This window comes from Merops nubicus, unplaced genomic scaffold, assembly GCF_000691845.1.
Source record: "Merops nubicus isolate BGI_N331 unplaced genomic scaffold, ASM69184v1 scaffold20680, whole genome shotgun sequence".
NCBI classification, from domain to species: domain Eukaryota; kingdom Metazoa; phylum Chordata; class Aves; order Coraciiformes; family Meropidae; genus Merops; species Merops nubicus.
Window position 1 is genome coordinate 33,518 of NW_008585147.1, and position 15,631 is coordinate 49,148.

At 49.9% G+C, this 15,631-nt stretch overlaps 1 protein-coding gene across 1 annotated transcript in view; it reads right to left on the bottom strand.

The window, feature by feature from the left end:
- Positions 1 to 13,455, bottom strand: part of GNAO1 (guanine nucleotide binding protein (G protein), alpha activating activity polypeptide O) — a gene marked incomplete at its 5' end in the record, with an annotated part of 46,488 nt that extends 33,033 nt beyond the window's left edge. Inside the window, one exon of the mRNA XM_008946710.1 lies at positions 13,295 to 13,455. Coding sequence (XP_008944958.1) covers positions 13,295 to 13,455 — 161 coding nt within the window. The remainder of the gene's footprint in view (positions 1 to 13,294) is intronic.
- Positions 13,456 to 15,631: the final 2,176 nt, after the last annotated feature.

Genomic DNA, 15,631 nt, shown 5'->3' on the forward strand with positions numbered 1-15,631 from the left:
GCACGTGTCCTCCACATGCCAGGGCAGATATAGGTGTACATCAAACTTCAGCTGGACCACAGGAAGGCTCAACAGCTCTAGCCTGGCTCTTGCTTTACATAAAGTTCTTGCTTATGAGCCAGCATGTGCTCAGGTATCCAAGAAGGCCACCAGCATCTTGGCTTGGATCAGCACTAGTATGGCCAGCAGGACTAGGGCAGGGATTGTCCCCTCTGGACTGGGCACTGGGGAGGCTGCCCCTCAAATCCTGGGACCAGTTTTGGGCCCCTCACTCCCAGAAGGACCTTGAGGGGCTGGAGCGTGGCCAGAGAAGGGCAACAAAGCTGCTGGGGAAGGGTCTAGAGCCCAAGTGTGGTGAGGAGCAGCTGAGGGAGCTGGGGGTGCCGAGCCTGGAGCAAAGGAGGCTCAGGGGAGACCTTCTGGCTCTGCACAGCTCCCTGACAGGAGGCTGGAGCCAGGTGGGGGTCAGGCTCTTCTCCCAGGGAACAAGAGACAGGACATGAGGAAACAGCCTCATGTTGCACCAGGGGAGCTTTCAGTTGGATCTGAGGAAAAATGTCTCCCCTCTAAGGGCTGGCCAAGCCTGTTCCAGGTTTGCCCAAGGCAGTGGTGGAGTCCCCATCCCTGGAGGGGTTTCCAAGCCATGCAGATGTGGTGCTGAGGGACATGGGTCAGTGGGGACCTGGCAGTGCTGGGAGAATGGTTGGACTCGATGATCTTAAAGGTCTCTTCCAACCAAAACAATTCTCTGATTCTGTGAGTTTCTGCTTCCTCCTGATGACCATCTCTGAAGGACAGCAGCTGAGCTGGAGCAGGCATGAGGCGTGGTGGGACTCAGCACCCTGGAAGCAAGCAGGATCTATGCCTGAACCTTTATGCAACAAAGTAAGTGGTTTTGATGGCGCTTTTTTTTTTTTTCTTTCCTCCAGGATTGCTGTTACAAACCTGCTGACAGTGGAGCTGATGGCTTTCTATACTGCAGAAAAAAATACAGAAGAAAGAAAGGAACGAAAAAAAAAGGCTAAAAATAATCCACGGGGAGTTTGGAATAATGAAGGGCTTGTTCTGGGCAAAAGCCCTGATTAAAGGACGCAGGCTCTGCTCTGCAACCAGGTTCCCAGCGTGTCTGAGCAAGGCGGCTGGTTCACCAGTGTGGCACTTGGCCCAAATCCGGGAGAGATGTCCACAAACCCACCAGGGCAACATCACCCTGGTGAGCACCCTGCCCAAGGCACAAAGTGCTCCTCACACCCTCAGCTTGGGTTGGGGCCAAGGCAACCTCATGACCTAATTCCTCCAACCCTGGAAAGCAACCAGCTGATGACCACAGATGAAACCAGACCTGTGGACTTCACCTTTTTGACCAGCTACGGGCTGGGGAGATTCTGCATGGTGTGCACAAAGGGCCAGAAGCTATCTAGCCATTTGTGGCAGTAGCAGTGGCATTGACATCTCCATTTCTTCTCCAGAAGGCAACCACAGCTCTAGCTGCAGTGTTTTTGTTGTGCTGGGTGTGTCTGCAGCAGGGATAGGGCTGCTGAGGGATTTAGATCTAATGCTCTGAAGGAGAGCACTAGTTAATGAGATCTGTGCTCTGGCAGCAAGCAGAGAGAGGATGCCCATAGCTGGATGATGGTGCAATTGCCAAGAGTCGGGTGGGTCTGCTGGGAGCTGACTTCAATCAGGAGCCTCATTTATCCACTCACTATGCTGAGGAAGACGTGTTGCTGGTGATGGGATGGCAATCATGGTTCTGGAGCTTTTCATCTATCCGTTTTTTGGACCTATTAGCAAGCTATGGGGATTTCTGCTTCCAAATCCCATTTAAGCATCCTTGCCAGAAAGGGTGAGTACCAAAATCAGCCAATGCTTTGCTGCAGACAGATGTGACCCACAGCTGGCAAAAGCAAAACCTGGAAATTTTACCCTTGGCTGCATGCTAAAAATGTCTGCGTTATCCCAGACTTGAGGGGGGGGGGGATCTCTTGAGTGTGTAAAATCTGTGCTGTGGAAATGGGACCTTCTGGCCCTTCTCAGAGGCTGTCAGGCTGAGGCTCCTCTGAGAACAGCTTTGCTTGTGGTATTGCAGCATTTTGGTTTCAGTCCAGGTCAGATCCAGAAGCAGAGACATGTGAATTCGTGGAGTCTCTCACCTCTTTAGAAAAAGTTCAGCTGAACTGTTGTTAGGAGATTTGTTTGCTGTGTATCAAAATAGCTCCATCATTCCCACCAGGGAAGGCTGTCACCTTGGTCAGTGAGATGTCCTGCTAACCACCCACTTCTCCTTTTTCTCTTCATGAGATCATGAGCAACCTCAGAGAGGTCTGTAGTCATAGTCTTCTGTCGCCACACAATTGCCTCTGGAGATTTAGGCTCCTGCAGCCCACCAAGCAGTGGTTTGGGTTGCTCCCAGGTCTCTGCAGGCGTGGGCTGACCCCTGTGGACATCACCTCCAAGACATGTTCCTCCACAAGGGCTGGGGACAGCTACTGTCTCTGCACTTGGGGTTGTGCAGAAACTTCCTCATGTGCGCTGGGGACACTTTCCTGCCAGAAGCAGCCTCTGCTGTCTGCCCATGGACCTACCAGTGTCCACCTCTCTCAGGAGCAAGTCACAGGCCAAGGTGCCACAGTAAACAAGGCAGGCGGACCAGGAGTCCCTGCCTGCTGGGTGGGAGAAGTTTGAACCAACCTGGGAGCACCTCACTTCCAGTGGGAGAGTGGAGCTGGCACAGAGCAGCTTTAGGTCTGGAAAACATCAGGAGTTCTTCCAGCTGACATGGATGTTATTGCCAATAAAGGCTCCTGGGGAGCTTCTTCTTGGCTGCAGAAGGGGAGGAGAACATCTCAAGGAGATGACTGGTTAGCACAAGCGTTGCCCTGTGTCTCTGCACTCGCTGCTGCTGGAGCCCCTCAGCTCTTGCTGACCATGACTGATGGGCGCTCCCAGTCTCCCACAGGAGCACGGAAATGTTATTCAGCACACGTGCTTTAGGAGGAATGCAAGTCTGAAGGGGATGGATGACTTGCCTGAGGACACAATGGGAAGTCTCTGGTGGCACTTGGGGGTCAGTTTGGGTTCTTTAACCACAAGACCTTTCTGCACTGAGCTTTATAAGACTTCAGCAATATTCTTCCATGCTTTAAATAGGGCTTTTGCCCACATAGGAGTAGATACTTTAAGGTTGGATTTTTACCATTAGTCTTGAAGGTCTTGGAAACGACTTGAAAATGGATGTTATCATGTACTTTTCTGCTCCACCCAACATCATTTCATGCATTCCTGTGTGGCTTTGGATGAGTTCTGCAGATCGATGATGCTGCATTTAACCACAAGCTAAGCAGTAATTACAGATGCACACAAGATTTATTCAGCTGGTGGCACTGCACCAGCTGATGGAAGGATCAGCCATAGCTAATTGATGTTTGAAGCTTCTCAAAATAAAGAGCTTTTGGGGTCCCACTGCAAAGCGAAAGGAAAAATAATGCCTTGAATTCCAGGAGTGGTCCCTTATGTCCATACAGGGAAGGAGGTCTGGGTCACATCACATCTGGGTCTGCAGGAGGGCTCTGGGTCACATGAGTGCTGCTGCTGATTTGCACACTCATATAGGTCATTAACTTTGGGTCGTCTTCATGAACTCACTGTGTGACCCACTTGTCCCTAGGGCTGAGGGCTGGATTGATGAGATTTAAGGCAGAAGTGAGGAAAATGGTAGCCAGTGCTCCTGGGAATCATCTCCCATGTGCCAGAGGGCACCTGGGTTTGGTGGGAGCCAAGGGAGTAGCCAGGGACTGCTGCTGGAGGTGTGTAATGAGGCTCTGTTGTTGTGGGGTGGAAGGCAGCATGTTAGAAGGTAGCATGTTTAAAGGCAGATAACAGATTTCATCCAATTTTTCTTTAGGTTTTCCTTCTTGATGTCCACAGAAGAGCTCTCCCCTCCTGTGGAGCAAAGCTGCTTCCTCCTCATGCACCACAAGGTGTCCTGAGGAGCAAGGAGCCCTGGGCTGTGACGCTCTTTGCTGGGACTTCAGACAGGGCACCAGTGCTAATCCCACACCCAGACTTCCCATCAAGCTGGTGGAAAGCATCAGCACACCATGTGGAGTCAACGGGGTCAAATCAAAACCTCCAGCCCTCCCATGGTACTTCTCTGGGGCAAGGGAAGGCAACCAGTGGGATGAATGGCTAGAACCAGGCAGACCAGGAGTTTGGGCAACTCTTTCAGACCCTCTGATGGGTGCCTACACAAAAGTCAGAGAAACTCTTGGTAAGATGAACGGGCCACATGGGTGATATTTGTGCATTTAGCACATTCTCAATTTGCTACCAATTATTTTAAGCAAATGCTCTTGAGTCTCCCCTAGTGACTGCAGATGTCTGAGCCTTGCTGTCCTGTCCTTGTGCTCCATGAAGGAAGCTCCACACTGGGAAGCACAGGCAAGTAGGAAACCCAACCAGACAGTGGCTGTAGGTGGGAAGAAGTTGTCCAGATGTGTGCCCGGGGTGTCCTGCATTGAAAGCTCCTTTCTGTCACCTCTAGGACTGGCACTGCCACCACTGCATGCTGCTGGGACCTGGTCAAGGCTCTGGATCATGAGATGCAGCTCTTCAACACAGGTGGGGAAGAGGCTCTTACGTCCTTAAGGGTAGTTGAGCTCCTGGGTAGAAACGTGGAGCCTTCTATCCTGAGTTTATTTGTAACTTCTGTATTTGTGTTGTTTCTTTCTTTCCGTATTTTTGGTCGATGAGATGCTCCTCTGGGGATTTCTTCACGCAGAGTTGCTGCTTCCAACGTTAGATTAATTGGAGCAAAGATTTTTGCCTGGACTCCGTTAGTAATTCCCAGCTCTCAGCAGCTTCTAGCAAGTGTCAGCCTCCCTTCTTCTCTTTCTCTCTCCTATTCCTGCCTGCTGCAGGTCTGTCCTCACTGTTCAGCACACCCTCACTGTTCAGCACACTCCCTGGTGCAGGATTGCTCGTGTTAGGGATTGCTGGTGGAGCTGTTGAACTACAAATGTTTAATCTGACATTAACGCTGCTCGTTAGGATGCACTGGCTTGTGTTTTCCTCAGCGAGGATTTGGAAATGGTTCCTACGCTATTGTCAAACCTTACTACTGAGAGCAACACCCAGGGATTGGGAAATGCTGATTTATACTGTTAAAAGAGCTGCCAGAGCCTCAGAGCTACAGCGACTGCTCGCGAGGTGTTCCATGGCCCAGGCATACAACTTCGGAGCAGTGCTTTCCTTCTCCACGTGCTCCCAGCAAACCTGCTGCTCGGCACCGGGGTGATGACGTAGCCCAGCAGGGAAGGGGTTACAGAGAAGCAAAGTGCAGCACAAATCCCCAGCAAGGCTTGGGCTAAGGGCCAGAACCCGAGCTGACACTTCCTTGGCCAGGCTCCACAGTGCAGTTTGTGCCTGGTTTCTTTCTTCCCCATGTCTCTTTCCTCCCCTCCCAGCAGCATGGAGAAGGTGCTGCCTAAAATCCAATTCTCCTCTTTTTTTCCCAATAAAGTCAGCCCCAGAAGGGACCTGGGAGGAGGTGTCTTCTGTGGGCACTCAAGCACTCAAATGCTTTGTGTGTACAAGAGGCGGGCAAGAGGATTTTGGCACAAAGATGGGTATTTGCTCTGCTGTACTCCAGCCTCCTTCTGTTTTGAACCATGCTGTTGTGACCAAACCAAGCAGCCCTGCCTGGACCCTCTGTCTGCAGAGTGGAGAGGTTGTGGAGTCTCCTTCTCTGGAGAGATTCCAAACCTGCCTGGACAACAGCCTGGGCACCCTGCTGTGGGTAACCCTGCTGGAGCGGGGGGTTTGGATGAGGTGATCTCCAAAGGTCCCTTCCAACCCCACCATCTTGTGTGCTCACCCACAACAGCCCAAGCAGAAATACACCAAGAGCCTCAGCACAGGCTGCTGGGGGAGGTTAAAGGGGTTTCTGATGGGGGCTGGCAAAAGAGGAGTTGTGGGTTTGGATCTGTGTGTTATGCCAGGGGTCTGGAGGTAAGGAGCAGATCTGGAGAAGGTGAAATACTAGTTTCTAGGCAGTCTCAGTGTTTTTACTCCCATAGATGGTCACTGTAAAACATATGGATGAATGAAATGATACAGAGCGAGTACTTGCTGTGTGTGCTGCAGGGCCAAAGGACAAAAAAAGAAAAAAAAGGAAAAGAAAGAAAGATAATAATAGGAAAAGGTAAAAAAATCTGCCTCAAGTGTTTCTGGCTCACGGTGGTGGTTGGGCAGCACCTGGAACACCCCCCACCATACCCAACCCAACCCAAGGGGCTCCTGCCTCACTCTGCTGCTGCCCTCGCTGCTCTCACCCCCATGGAATGACCATCATTGCTGAGTCCTGTGATCTTATGGCAAGTGCCACAATGTTTGCTACAATTTTTTTTTCCCCTTTATTGTTGTTCCCTCTTAAAGCCTCAGTCCCTCAAGGCTGCATATTAGATGGACTATTTGCTTAAGGAAATAAAAGAGGACTTTCCAGTTCTCCTGTCCACAGACAAAAGGCTTTAAAGTATAAGCCAGAGGGCTCAAGAAGCAGCAGATAAAAGCAATTTTTCAACAGTTGTCTTCATATGTATTGAAAAATTGGGGGTAGACCAAGTAGACCACCACAGACGGTGCCAGGCCTGATGCCAGTGTGTGAGGAGGAGCCACCACCCTGGGCACTGAGGAGGTGGCTGCCAACTAGGTGTCATAAAGCAGGAATCACCCACGCAGAGGGACACCCACCTTGCTAGAGCTACCCCATTCCCCAAGGAGCTTCAAGCAGGGATGGGATGCTCCAAGAGCATCACTCGTAGGAGATACCCCATCTCCTGCCCTCACCCCATATGAGTGATGCTGCTTGTCTTCCAGGGTAGGATGTGACAGCAGGGCTGGGGGCACATGGGACATCAAATGGCAAGGTGCAGAAAAGGAGCCCGAGGGATGCTGGGGCTCCATGGCTCTGCAGGAGAGGAGGAGGAGGGGCTGTGGGTTCCAGGAGGTTGGGATGAAAGGTGGGAGCCCCCAGAAATGGGTGAGCTGCAGGGCAGGAGTGCTGCCTGCTGCCAGGCAGAGCTGGTGGCAGAGCTGTGGGCAGTGAAAAACCAAAGTGACAGAATAAAAAAACCCCAACCCCAACTCTGAGTGGCAGCCAGCCAGCTCCAGCTGGTTTTGTAAGGACGCTCCATCCTAAAAATGCACAAATACTCAGCCAAAAAAAAAAAAAAAAAAGTCAAATCTTTCTGCACCAAATCTGTCACCCACAGCCCTTGCAAAGCGGGGAGAAATTCCTGTTGGGTCTGTCAGCTGGTGATGAGAACAGCCCACCTAGGGTTCAGCATTGGTGGTGCTGGCTGCTCCTCATCCCCAAGCAGATCATGGCAAGAGATTGTTCCCAAATTCTGGCAGTGTCCCCTCCTCCAAGCAGCCTGAACGATTGCCTGGCTCCTACCCTTTCAGGTGAGAGCTTTGCCAAAAGTGGGACAGCCCTGATTGGTATCGTGGGTCATCGCTCAGCAATGTATTTAGTCAAGATGTCGAGATTTTACTAATGCCCAGGTCAAAGAGAACATTGTTGTGGTGTGACATGGCAATGAAAAATGGTGGGGAGGTGTCAGGTCCCTGAGGAACGAGCCACCTGCATCACCTCTGCTCCTCCTTGCAGAGCAGGCTGTGTTATCTTCTGTGTCTCTTTAGCAGGGTGGCAATGCCTCATGGTGGAGCTTTTGAGTGAGGCAGCTCAGTCCTCACGCTCTCCTGGCAGTGTTTGGTGGGATGGAAAAGTGAGCTTTGCTTAACGCCCACCTTCAAGATACAGTGATGTGGTTTCCACTCTGCTTTGGGCCAAGCAGAGGCAGCCCCTGGAGAGAGAGATTACACACAATTTTGATGAAATTTCGTCTCCTGGTGGATGTACACTGAGGGTGAGATGCTGGAAAACATCCAGCTGATCTCAAAGGACAACGGTTTTCCGTGGTGCCCTCCCTCCAGCTCATGCCCAGCCCTAGGTGTAGCCATCTAACGACAGCAATTCCTTAATTTATGAAGATCATAACAAAGCCTGAGCCCTCTACCGAGCCCAGGCCCTGCTAGATTCTATCAGCCTGACGCTCAGAGGTGACGTCGCAGAGCTGCTTCTCCCTGGAAATCTATTTGCATCTCATTTGTGGGACCTGAGCAAGGCTGGTGGTTCCACTCAACCACCTCTGGCCTTTATGAGCCATTTTGTTTTGCTTTGCTTATCATAGGGGGAACTTAATTATTCAAAGCTGGTGGGGTTATTTACTTAGAAGGGTAAATTAAACCATAAATTCAGACAAATGTATCTACATCTGCACTTGTGATGTCTTTTCCATTTCTGCTTTATTGGCGCTTGGGCTCCAAGACACAGAGGTGGGTTGCTCAATAAACAGCACAACGCAAGTCCTCCCAATTAATTGGATTGTTCTATTTATGCTGCTACTCCCTCCAATTAAACGCAAGGGAGTGCAAGTGACAGGCATGAGTAAGATGGGCATGCAGAAAACCATATCCTCATGCAAAAGCTGTGATGAGAAAATGGAAGCTATGCACCTGATGGGAATATTAATGCAAAACCTTGACCTATAATTTTTCTTTCTTCAGTCTGAGAAAGCCAGCAACAATTACAGCTCATTAAAATGGACCGTGGCCTGACAGTTGTGCATAATGCCCACGTCCTGCAAGTCCCGTGGTCTTCACCACCAAGGCAAAGGTTTAGACCATGGGACTTGCAGGACGCAGGCATTATTGTCAAGCTGCGTGGTCCTACATGGCTAGGAACAGGAGTCTGCAGCCAGCCCCAAAGACCCTTTCTCCCTTTTAAACTCAGTGTCATGAGAGAAAGAGCGAGGTGGGGAAAAAACAAAAGACAAACCCAAAAGTGCCAGCTTGGACCAGACCTGTGGAGCTGATATGAATCATCTCCCTGCTCAAAGCAGGGCCAACTTCAACATTAAATCCAGTTGGAAAGTCAGATCAGGTGGCTCAGTGCTGAAAAGTCTCCAAGGATGGAGATTTCACAACCTCTCTGGGCAGCCTGTTCCAATGCTGCCTTGTCATGGCTCAGCCTGGAAGCCTTTCACCACATGACAACAACATCTGTCTCTATTTTCTTCACTGCTTTCTCGATGCAAGGTGTATGTTGGCATGTGGGATGCCATGAGCGTCAGTAAGGAGGGTGACACCACCATGCAAAGACAATTCCTTTGCAAGGGAACGAGATCAGAAAACAGCCCCACATGAGATAAGATGAGAAGGAAGGCACTGTGGATTTTAGTCTAGTTTGCTGCTGGTTTTCTCCAAGGCATTGCCAGAGGAGGTCTTGAAGATGGAGCGATCAAAGTGTTGTCCAGTCTGGGCTTGGTCTTTGGCACAGACTTGAGATGTCAGAGCTGGTGGAGCAGCAACTGCAGCTCTCCTTCTCCACGGAGCAGTGAGGGTTGTAGCCCTCTCTGGAGGCATCTCTCCCTACGGAGAGAGCCAAAGGCAACAAGCTTTCTAGCCCTGACACCTCTGATATGTGTGAAGATGGAGAAGTTGAACGCAGGCCTAAAATATTTTACATTTTCACGGTAGCTTCACAGCCCTGGCACCACCAAATGATCTTTCAGTGTACTTGGAAGCAGGAGGAGAGTAACTTGAGATGAATTCTGGCTTTTTTGTCTCTGTGTACTTGCAAACTGCCTCTGCCTACACAGCTTGCAGGGCCTGTGCCTGTTTGGAGATGCACACAGAAAAGTGGTGCTGGTGTGGTTCCGTCTGCTCCATTCTCCTCCTGAAGTTTGGAGGCCATTCAGAGCAGGTCCCCATCCCTGGGTGGTTAAGATCAAACTTGCCCTGTGCACTGTTCTCCATCGGCCAGGCTAGTTAGGAACTTGGGGCTAGGAAACACAGGGCAATTTTAAAATCTGAACAAAAGCAGGAGATTAAGGAAACCAGCTGGAAACCTCTATTTTGCTGATTTTTGAAAGCCAAATGTGGGTCACAGATGTGCTTCCACAGACAGAAGCTGGCTAGAGAAGAAAAAGACATCAGCAGTGCCCAGACTCTTTGATGATCAGAGGTAGATTTAGCCCCTAGGCATGGAGACAAGAAAGGAAGAGGAGATGAAGTAGGAATAAAAACATAATCAAGAGATTAGGAATGTGGAACTCAACCCACCCATAAATTCGCCTTAGGGAACAGTGAAAAAATGCAGTAAAAAAAAAAAAAAAAAAGATTAAACCGGCTGCTTCATTTTCCTCTCTTCCCTTCTCTTGCTGTCCTTATGGTTTTACTTTTTACTGTCCTGGAGGCCCATTACAGCACCTCCCTTCTTCCCCAGTCATTTTCAAAAGTGCTGTTTTCTACTGTTCCTTTGCAGCTGCTATGAAATCCTTGCTAAGGACTGGCTGATTTTAGAGCCTAAAAGAAGGGAAGTGTCTCAGGGAAGTCACCCTGTTAGGCAGGGATGAATGGGAGAGCTCAAAGCAACGTGCTCCTGCATGCCTTGTATAGGAGAGAAGAGCTATCACTCTCTTCTTGTTTAGGCTAATAGAAAAATGTTAACTCTATAGTCAGGGAAATTAATGATAGACTAATAAGAGTCCTGCTGCTCCTTCTTGCAGGCTGTCGATTAGCCTGTGACTAATCAACACAGGTCTGTTGTTTGAGCCATTTGAAAAACCTCAAGGTAAAGCACTGGGAGAGCAATGCAGGACAACAGCAGCATTGGTGCAGAGACACCCAAGTGGCGGTTCCTTAGAAATAGGCAGTGGAGGAGGGGGGTCTGAAAAGCATTCAGGGGGTGGTTTTTGGGGCAAAGGGAAGTGCCTGGACCACTCCTGAAGGTCCCATCTATGCTGGTCACTGCAGGACCTGATCCTTTGGTGCCTTCAGGCTTTGCAATGTGTCGAGCAGCCAGGGAGCACAATCTCTGATTCCTACAGCAAACTTCCCTCCTGCCAGCGAAACACCAGTCCCAGTGGCTTTAACAGCAACAGGAGCCTGAAACAGGAGCCATGCTAGCCCAGCTCACTGCCCACCACTGACTTTCAAACTTTGGGGAGCTCAGATTCAGTTCTTGTCTGGAATTTCTTTTTGCCAGCCCTAATGAAAGCCCATTTTGCAGTTGCTAATGTGTTAAATCCAGTATCAGTGTCAATAAAGATAAGCCCTTTCTTGGCAGGGGTGAAAAAATAGAAAACTGTCTCAGATCTTTCACTCATGCAGACGAAAACAACCCCAAAGCATTGAAGGATTATATGAAAAATATGTCTTTTTTCCCTGGGAGTCCACTGGGCAGAAGAAGCGCCAACTGATGCTCTCACTTGCATCACCATCTGGTGTGATGGCACACACGGGCACGCTGCAGTGCTCTGCCCTGTGACAGCAACTCTGCTCCTGGTGGTGGAACCACCAGCAGCTCCTACAGGGCAGCAGGTCCATCAGTGTGAAGGACTCGGTTATTTCCAGCCTGGAGAAAACAAGCCACAGCATGATTCACAGCGTGGCTGAGGAGGGAAGCAGCAGAACCTGCTCCTGGCCCTGAGGAGTGGGCAGCCTCCTCTGGATCCGAGAGGTTTTGTTAAAGGCACCCAAATCCATTTTGCTGGGCTGCAACCACAGGCTGACATCGCTGTGAATACCAGAGCACAGAGCCTCTTCAGCTGACGTCTAGAAGCTGCTTGTGGTTTCCGAGCTCTTGCTGATGAATTGCCCAGCAGCTGGTCACATTGGGAGGGCTGTGCTTATTATTTTCAACTGCTATCTTGCATGGAAGGGAAATCAAAATACTTTCCTCAAGGTAATTGGCTCTAAAATAATTGAAGAATTTTCCACAAGGTTGTAATACAATTAGGGCCAGTGTTTTATGTAATTTATATCTCTGAGTGTATGTTTATGCCACCGGATCTTTCTTTTGTGAAAAAAAGAATTAAAAAATAAAAAAAATGCTGGTGGGAGCAGGCTGGTTTTGCTATTACAGGCAAGGAAACCTAGATTAAATAAGGATGTCCACCCAGTAGTGATTAAAAGGCAACATAACGTCAGGTTCATCACCACGATGTAGCCCGTGGTGAGAAATGATTGGGCAGGATGCTGTGACACCAACCACACATCTGCAGGCTTCCTACTTGTATTTTGGTCAATGCCAAGAGATGTGTCATCGCTCGCCTTCTGCTGCAGCATGGCAAAAGCAGAAACAGTCCTGCACTCTCTAACTGCCCTGCTGGCTTGGGTGGGAGGAGCTGGTGCAGACTGGGGACAATCGGGTCCACCCCACGGACCAAAACCATCAGCTTGGGTCCGTGTTTTGGTAGGTATCTGGGAAAGCCCTAAGCAGAGGTGCCAGGCAGTCCAAACACGCAGCAATGACTCCAGAAGCGCATGAGTCAGCCGGTGAACTTGTTGACCTGGAATGTGGTGAAAGCCACAAGCATGGACGTGGCATTCCCCTGTCACCACGTAGGCAAGCCTTTAGCTCCCTGACTACCAACAGGTCCAAGGGTGTAACTGGGAAAACCATCACTCAGTGTTTTCTTGTTCCTTATGCTTCTACTTCACCATGTTTAACTGCAAGAGCTGCTGGGACTGACATGATGGGATGAAAAGCTTTAGCCTCCTTGCTTAGGTGGAGGCAAATAGATTGGGTGAATTATCACTAGAAATGAGTCTAAGCTGCAACCAAGGAGGCACACAATGTTTCTTCAGAGCCAGAGCAGCTGTGTCCTGTCCTTATGAACCAAAGCCATGGATTCAGACAATCACCACTAAAAAAAAGCTGGGTGTGGTCCCTAATGGTAGACATACCACCAGCTTTATTTTGAGAATGGTGCAATGCCACTCTAAAAGCAAAGCTGCCCCTTGCCCCTGGTTGTAATCCAGCAGCCCATCAGTCCAATGTATGATGACCAGAAAAGCAAACCCAAGTGCTGTCCTGCTATACAAAGCAGGAGATCACACCCTTCTGTTATCTGTCCCACAAACAAAGAAGCCATCTGCCATGGCCATGGGTTGGTCTGCCTCTGCTCACTACGTCCTTGTTGGTAGAAACCTACCTGGGGCTGTTTGGTAATCTGGCCTCAGGGTCACAGGGCAGACTGTGCCAGAGGGGCCATGAATGTCCTACCTGACACTTTCTGCCCCGCAGCAGCCTGTGACAACCCAACCCCCAGTCTGTAAGCAGAGCCATGTTCAGGTCCAGCATTTAGTAGGTCATTAACTTCAGTCAAAACTTCAATGAACCCAAATGCAGTTCTTGCCACACAAGACCACAGACAGGGACACTCACTATTGAGCCGAGTCGTTGAGTTGGTATTCCCGGGATCGGTTGAAGCATTCTTGGATCCCAGAGTCTGCCCAGAGTCTCATCATAGCTGACAGCAGCTCTGGAGAGAAGGGCTCTGTGTCCTCCATCCGACTCACGACGTCGCAGACCATCTTGGCATCAGCCTGCAGAGGAAAGAGAGGAGAGGTCACACGGATGCTTCCGGCAGAATCGGGAGCCAGAGACTTCAGGAACAGTTCACCACCAAACCATCAGGAGTAAAGAGGCTGAGCTTCTCGGGATGGGACTTCAGGATCCACACCATGATCCATCCACGATCCAGCAGGAAGGGCAAGAGGAGGATGGAGCAAGGAAGCCAGAAGGAACAAGGTTATTTGTGCAGTCTGCCTGATGTCAACAGATATTTCTGTCTTTCAGCAGACAAACCCATTGTCACTACTTGTGTGGGGCTTCTTAGGAGCAGAAGGAAATTCAGGTACGTGCAAGTATATTTTAAATTCTTAGTAAAGTGATGCTCATTCTGCAGTGATACATCTTTTAACTGTGTGACCTTGCTGAATTGGAATCATAGAATGTTTAGGTTGGAAGGGACCTCCAAAGGTAAAGGTAGAGCCTGTTTCTATCAGAAAGGGCCTAGAAACAATTTTTTTGGGGGCTGTTTTATTGCTTTTCTTGAATTCTTTGCAGAGAGCCCCTGCTTAGCGAGGCTGATTCCTGTGAGCACAGAGCACCTTGGCTGGCTGTTGTGCTCGGTGACTCAGAGGGAGAGGAACCTCCCGTGGTGAGGAGGATGGCAGCAAGGCCAGGGCCAGCTGGCTGCTCTCGGGTGGAATTTTTCTTGGTGAGAAAAAATGCGAGTCGCTGGAACAGCAACTTTGCCCAGAGGACAGTGTTCTGACAGCTCAGGTCTGGAAGATGGCTCAGATTTAGAATGGGAATGTCTAGACAGCCTTGAAATAGCTGAATCCACAGTGGCTGATGCTTCGCTCATTAGCCAAGCAGGACACCCAACTTGACCGGCTCTTGTCAGTGCTGCCCAGTGACAGGACAAGGGACAATAGGCACAAACTGGAACCCAGGAGGTTCCATCTGACCAGGAAGAAAAAATTCTATCCTGTGAGGGTGACGGAGCCTCCAGCAGGCTGTTGCAAGGACAACAAGGTGTAGGACATGGCGAGGATCAAAACGTCTCTGCAGCCTCTCTTTATAGACCATTGAAATAATAAAAAAAATCAAAGGGCACCAGACTGCTAGTGCTGGAGATTTCAGCTGCTGGAGTTGTCAACAGTCAGAGAAGGAGCCTCAAGTCCCCTGGACATCCAGTCTTTATTGGCTGAAGAAGACTCAGTACAGTATGGAGACACCATCCAATAAAACTTAATGGGGTGGAGTCTCTATGCCTTGAAGACAATATGAACATGAAGTCTTTCTTGCAGAAAACTCCCTATTTTAGTGCCCAGGAATCCCCCCAGCCCTCTGTACAGATTCTTCCTCATTTGGAGAAACAGTATTGGTGACTCACACCTCAAAGCCAAGACAAATGGAGAACCTTGAAGAGCTCAGTTAATTTCAAAAGCTTGTTTTCTGCCCTGGAGTGCTTCGTGAGCTCAGTGAATATTCATAAACCAGCAGCATGGTTTGCCTGCCCTGCTGGAACTGTAATTCTGCTCTTTTCATGGGCTCTCAATAACACAAAACCTGCTAATGGCCAGTCTGCTCGGGGCTCTAGTCTGGTGTGGCCCCGTTATTTCTGCATGGGTGGTGCAGAAAAAGCATCCGTGCTTTCAGCTGGGTAGGAAGGAGGTCTTTTGGTTGTTATCTCGACTATTTGGTGGGAGATTATAGGTGTAAGTCACAGATCTGTCCATCCATCTGTGATGGTAAAGCACTTTTGAAGTCCTCCAGCTGTTAAGGGCAGGGTCTGGGCTTCTGAGCTTTGTGGGTTTAACTGTGGGTTGCTTTCTGCAAAGCATCAGAGGGCACAGCACAGTGGTCACCTTCTCTGGGGGGTGGGAACAGCTGCCTCACTTTTGCCACAACAGGGCAAGACTCAACATGAGAGGGTTTGAGCAGAAGACAGGTGAGCAGCAATGACAGGACAGGAGTGACCAGGGGTGGGTGTCTCTGGCTGTGGTTATCAGTTCTGCCTGGGCTGGGCACAGGGCTGAGCTCGTAGGGCAGGGGATTGTTGTGGTACACGCCCCTCTGCAGTCTCTAGAGGTCCTGTCTGGAGGTGGCAGAGGTTGTCCCCCTGCAGGGTGGGCAGCTGGCACCAGCACAGACCCGGAGCTGAGAGACGGCACCCGGGGATGGCTCGCAGGGAAGCTTATTGCTCCTGCT